The sequence below is a fragment of the Trichosurus vulpecula genome, chromosome 4 (genome assembly GCF_011100635.1).
Source record: "Trichosurus vulpecula isolate mTriVul1 chromosome 4, mTriVul1.pri, whole genome shotgun sequence".
Lineage (NCBI taxonomy): Eukaryota > Metazoa > Chordata > Mammalia > Diprotodontia > Phalangeridae > Trichosurus > Trichosurus vulpecula.
In genome coordinates, this window is record NC_050576.1 from 285,404,786 (window position 1) to 285,410,785 (window position 6,000).

General features: G+C 40.7%; 1 protein-coding gene across 6 annotated transcripts in view; it reads left to right on the forward strand.

Moving 5' to 3' along the window:
- The window catches only part of FN1 (fibronectin 1), an 84,319-nt gene extending 83,323 nt beyond the window's left edge, over positions 1 to 996 (forward strand). For all 6 annotated transcript variants that reach the window (XM_036757395.1, XM_036757396.1, XM_036757397.1 and 3 more), the window contains one exon: positions 197 to 996. In XM_036757395.1, coding sequence (XP_036613290.1) covers positions 197 to 280 — 84 coding nt within the window. In that variant the 3' untranslated portion in view covers positions 281 to 996. The remainder of the gene's footprint in view (positions 1 to 196) is intronic.
- Positions 997 to 6,000: the final 5,004 nt, after the last annotated feature.

Below are 6,000 nucleotides of genomic sequence, written 5' to 3' on the forward strand. Positions count from 1 at the left end.
CTATAAATGAATAAAACACCTTTGATTTTAAAGAAGCTGGTCAGGATGGAGTGTATGCACCTACCTTAGAGTAGTTTGTGACATAAATTCATGGTGATTATAATTCAGTTCAGTTGTTGATTTCCCGTTGTGTTCTCTTTTCCCTTTGTAGTATTTCTTACTAAGCTTTTTCTTCCCCCTCCTCCCTTTTATACAGAATGTCAACTGCCCAATTGAGTGTTTCATGCCTTTGGATGTACAGGCAGACACAGAAAATTCACGAGATTCCCGAGAAAAGTAATATTCTACAGCCCTGAAGAGCAAGCAACTTTCCGCTGAGACACCGTCCAAACTGGAGTGATGCTAGCAAACCCATCTTTCAGGGTAAACATTCAAAAGCCTTCTGCTCTGGAGCAACTTCCCCGGCTTAAGCTCAGCTCACAGCTTCTACCAGCATCACCCTTGGAGTGTTTTAAGACTTTTCTCCTTCACGATTGGCAGCGGGGCACTGTCAGCTCTGCCCTTTAGTGTTCCGTACCGCTCAGTATTTTAAACGCATTGATTTCGACTCCTGATTTGGTTGAGGATAAGTAGGTCAATTATAGGGAAGCATCTGAAACCAACCAAACTGCTGTGAACGGAAATGACATATCGAAATTTAGAAATAGGAAAGTCACCAAACACTTCTGCTGTCACTTAACTGTGCGGCCTGTAATCCTGGAGGCCCTGCATCTCCCTGTCACTGTGATATTTAAAATATGCACAGTCCTAATTTTGTTTCCTAAATGATTCTAGTAATTTCCTAGCAATAGCTCTATCTTACCTGTTATTTATCAGTTTCCCCCCCAGGGTTTTTTTTAAATATGGAAAAATAAAATTGTATTGGAGACACTTAGTACACAGTTGACAAGTGGAATTTGGTGTAATGATGGTTGGTGATTATTTTTTATACTGTAAGTGCCAAAGCTTTACTACTGTGGAAAGACAACTCTTTTAATAAAAGATTTACAAACCAGAGCTTTGTGGTCCCAGGTTCTTCTTTCTACAAAGAAATTAAGGGAAAATATGAGTATTCCTCTTTCCACTAAGGTGCCTTGAAAATTACTTCGATAGCTTAGCATCATTGCTTCAAAGGGAATTTAAGAATAATGGATTTCTATGATCTAATGGTAAGAAGCCAGACCTGGAGTCAAGATAGAAAGCTGTTTTATTCTATTGCCTTTCCAAGAGTCACATAGCTAACATGTATCTGAAGCCATATTTTTACCCAGGACTTTCTGGCTCCAAGGCTTGCCTCTATTCACTATAGGATACTGCCAAGTCCCCTGAAATTAAAACTTAATGTTCATGAATATTATTTTGTTTCAACAATTCGGCTAGCAACTGTTGTGGGGGTGAAAGACCAACACAAGCCCAACAACAAGAATGCTGCCAAAGCCTGCTGCAAAAGCCCAGGTTCTTTTAATCTGCTTTAGTAAGGAAAGTGACATTAAGGGGTTGACAAGTTTGCTTTAATTCAGCATACAAATACCATTCATTTAGTTCAGGGGGAAAAGCCAGCACCCTGAACTTTGGAGCAAACACAAACAAATTTCAAACATCAACAGACAGACCTTGTCTGATTCAAATCCCAATACATAGTTACCAGAATTTAACAAAGTCCCGACATCCAGGTTTACGAGCTGGAGGGCTCTTAGCTACAGCTGTCCGGAGTCTCCCAGCGCACACCACCAAGAGTGAGAGCCCTGCGCAAATGGCTCTGTCTTCTCTTCTTATAGCATTTCAGACGTCATCAAACGTCATCTGAATGACCAGAACTTAGGCTCCTATGATTGGCTCCTGAGTTAGCACCTCCCCTGGGAGCTTCATATCCACATAGGCTTAGCACCTAATAGAGGTTTGGTCCTGGGGCTTAGCACCTAGTAAGACTCAATAAAATACACTGAATTACTCAAAGGAAACAAAAGCCAAGCTCTTCAAGGGCACTTGGTTGAATTGCATGCTAAGAGCCCATTTTGCTTACCAACACATTTTTAATCAAATAAATATTTATCGAATGCTGACTATATACCAAGAACTTTAAGAGGAGCAGTGTTGGGTTTCACAAGTGGGCTGTTGGTTATGATATATTAAAATAGATTTTTCAAATAAATTTTTAGCTTGGTCTTCTTTCTCCTGGTCATTTAATCTCCAATGATGTAATCTCCAAATCACCTTAGCGTGTTAGTACTTCATACTGATTATAATCAACTATAATTGCCAGATGTTAATTGCCACTCAAATCTAAATATTTACCAAGCCAGGTTCAAGGGCCATCTTTGGAAGTGTAGAAGCCATTTAAAGAATTTAGGATCATAGGAATCAGAGCCAGAAAGAAATAGAGGTTATCTCATCCAACACTTCTATTTTATTAGGAGAAACCCTGAGGCCTTGAGAGGTTAAGGAAGGAAACAAGAATTAATCATTATGCTAGGCACATCACTAAGTGCTTTACAAATATCTCATTTGAGCCTCACAACATCCATGGGAGGTAAATGTTACCATTATCCCTGTTTTACAGTTGAGGAGACCGAGATTAAGTGACTTACCCAGAATCACATAACTTGTAAGTATTTAAGGTCATATTTGAACTCAGGTCTTCCTGATTTCTGGCCAAGAATCCACTCAGCTTCCTCTGAGGACTTCTCCAAAGTTGTATAAATAGTAACAGAGCAGGATGGCAAGTCAGGTCCTCTGGCTCTTTCCACTACACCATAGTCCCATTCTCTACATGGTCAGTGGTAGGAAGGTGGAACATTTCTTCATCTAGCCATTATAGTAAGAACTAGGGTATATCTTTGGCAGCAAAGTGGCACAGTGGATAAAGTACCAAGCCTGGAGACAGGGAGACTCATCTTCCTGAGTTCAAATCTGGCCTTAGGCACTTACTAGCTATGTGACCCTGGGCAAGTCACTTAACCCTGTTTGCCTCAGTTTCCTCATGTGTAAAATGAACTGGAGAAGGAAGTGGCAAACCACTCTAATCTTTGCCAAGAAAACCCCAAATGGAATCATGAAGAATCAGACACAACTGAAACAACTGAACAGCAAAATGGTATGCTTTTACTCACTGAATTTCAAACACTATTACTCCAAAGATAAAATATAAAATTCTTTGTTTGGCATTTAAAGCTCTTCATAACCTGGGCCCTTCCTACCTTTCCGGCCTCCTTATACTTGCATTGTGACATGCCACCAACACCAACCGACTTGTAATTCCTCAAGTATGACACCATCTGTCTCTGTGCACATGCTATCCCCCCCTACCTGAAATGCTCTGGCCCCCAAGCTCTGCCTCTTGGCTTCTCTGACTTCCATCTCAACTCAAATCCCACCTTCCCAGGGAGGTTTTTCTCTATCTACACCTACACCACCACCACCACCACCACCACCACCCCTGCACCCCCAGCTGCTAATGGCTTTCTCTCTGAAACGGTCTTCCACCTCCTCTATATGTCTTGTATGTGCCTAGTTATTTACATTAGAATGACTCCTAGAGGGAAAGGACTATCTTTTGCCTTTATTTGTACCCTCAGTACTCATCATGGTGCCTGGCAAGTGTTTACTTAATGCCTCTTGACTTGACCTGACCCAAAGCAGCCTTACTTAGTACAGCTGAGATTCGTGCTGTTTTATACAGAGAAATACACACTTCTGGTTAGCATTTGATTCTCATTCCTTTTGATCTCAAGCTCTAATGAGTTTACCATATAAGTTTTAGGATGAGGTAACTGACTTCTGGAGGCCACTGGTTGGTGCAGTGGATGGAGTGTGGGGCCTAGAGTCAGGAAGACCTGAGTTCAAATGTGACTTCAGATACTCACTGGCTGTGTGACCCTGGGCAAGTCACTTAACCCTGTTTGTCTCAGTTTTCTCATCTGTAAAATGAACTGGACGAGAAAATGACAAACTACTCTAGTAGCTTTGCCAAGAAAACCCCCAAAAAGGGTCACAAAGAAACTGGAAACAACTAAACAACTGACCTCTGATAATTTCAACTTTTAAGCAATATTTATCAGTAGCTAATTATGTTCTAAATATCAAGGATAAAAAATTTAATAGGAGGACTAGAAAGGACTTTGGAGATGTAGTCATGCTCCCTTGGCCACCCTTGCTATACTGATGAAGATATATACATCCAGAGAAGGGGAGTGACTTGACAAGGTCACACAGCTAGTTAGTGACACAGTCATGAATCTCAGTCTGGTGCTTCTTCCAATATGCCCACTCTTCAAATGAGCATTTTAAGTTGAGTTAGAGAAATATGAAGGGAAATTAATGTTTTCTCTAAAGATGAGCAAGTGATACCTCAAATGTCCTCTGCAGGCATCCAACTCCCAGCTAGAGTATGGAAGTATGCCCAGTGGTGGCTATAGGGCCTACTCTAAACCTAGACTACCAGACCTATAATTACTAAACTTTAACCTAGAGAGTCACTCAAAAGATGATGAAATCTCTTAATCATTTTGTTAAAAATTGGAACAGAGGGCAGAGTGTAAAAGGTACTTCAGCTGCTGACATTCTATCAAGTGTAATGACCAATTACGGTCTGGGACAACACACAATAAAAAAATGCCTCCATCTTACCAGTTGAGAGGCAATGGACGATGAGTTTCAGATGCATTCACTGGGTCTATTGGTTTTACTTAACTGTTCTTTATTACGATGGTGGGCTTAGCGGGGGGAGGGCAGGGAATATCAGGAAATTACTGTGGTTTAAAAACAAAAGGCATCAATATTTTTTTTTAATGAGGCTAGGGAGAGAACAGTGCCAAGAGGAGAAGAGATCCTTGCCCTCATGAGGTTTACTGCTCAAGAAAGGTGATAAAAACATTCATAAGCAATTAACTAAAATAGAAAATGATAAGTAGACGAAAGAGATGCAAAGAAAACATTATATGAGGTCTGAGGGGAGAAGGCTTATTAGTGCCTGGGAGGCAGTTTGGCATAAAGGAAAATCCCCAGGTTCTGGAATCAGAGGACCTGAGTTCAAATTTCACCTCTGACATTTACAACCTATATGACCATGGGCAACTCACTTAATTTTACTGGGTCTCAGTTTTCTGAATTACAAAATAAGGAGGATTGGAAAGATGGCCTCAGAAACTCCCTCCCAGTTCTATGATTCTAACATGAGAGGATCAAGGAGAGTTTCATCAGATCGTGACCTGTCAGTCTTTTATACTTACAAAGAAAGTTTTTTTCTAAAAAGTTGGGTTAGCCTTTGGCATTCAGAAATAGTGAGCAGAAGCAAAGAAGGAAGTTAACAAATTTATAAATTTATATTCTCAGACTGGTGAGACACATTGGTCGGTACACTTCTTTGTATATACTGCTGTGTAACAATGCCTGCCCCCAACCAATACATAGTGATGAAATCTTTGAAGAAGAATAATCAAAGGACAGATAGAGTAACAATTCACATACCGCATGATGGTTACCAGAAGTAGAAATATTCCTTGGGTGGGAAGGGAAGAGTATCTGGCCCTGTGATTTCATCAGTTTAGGAACCTGGTGAGGCCCCTTCCTCCCCCAACGATGCAGACATGTAGTTGTATGGCTCATCTACAACTCTTCATATAGAGAATTACCAAGTAGGTGCCTAGTAGACTTTCTAGGTTCCTAGTGACTTAGTCATAGTCACACAGCAAACATAGCTCAGAGGATGAACCGGAACCAAAGTCTTCATTGACTCCATGACATCACAATACTCTGCTGCCTCTCTGTACTTAACTCTTCCTAACGGTTCACAAATGTTATAATGATTCATAAAAATTACAGAGAACTAATTGGTGTGACCTAAAGCCTTGACTAAAGCTTTAAAACTTGAGGAACACGGCTCAGCTATCTGAAGGAACCCAGGCTCCAATGTTCAATCCTTGTGTGTGTGAGCCAATTAGATTTCTTCTCCTAAACATCCTACTTAAACTCAATCAACAGATTTACAAGCATCTCATTGGTCACAAGGGAGACCAGACTGGC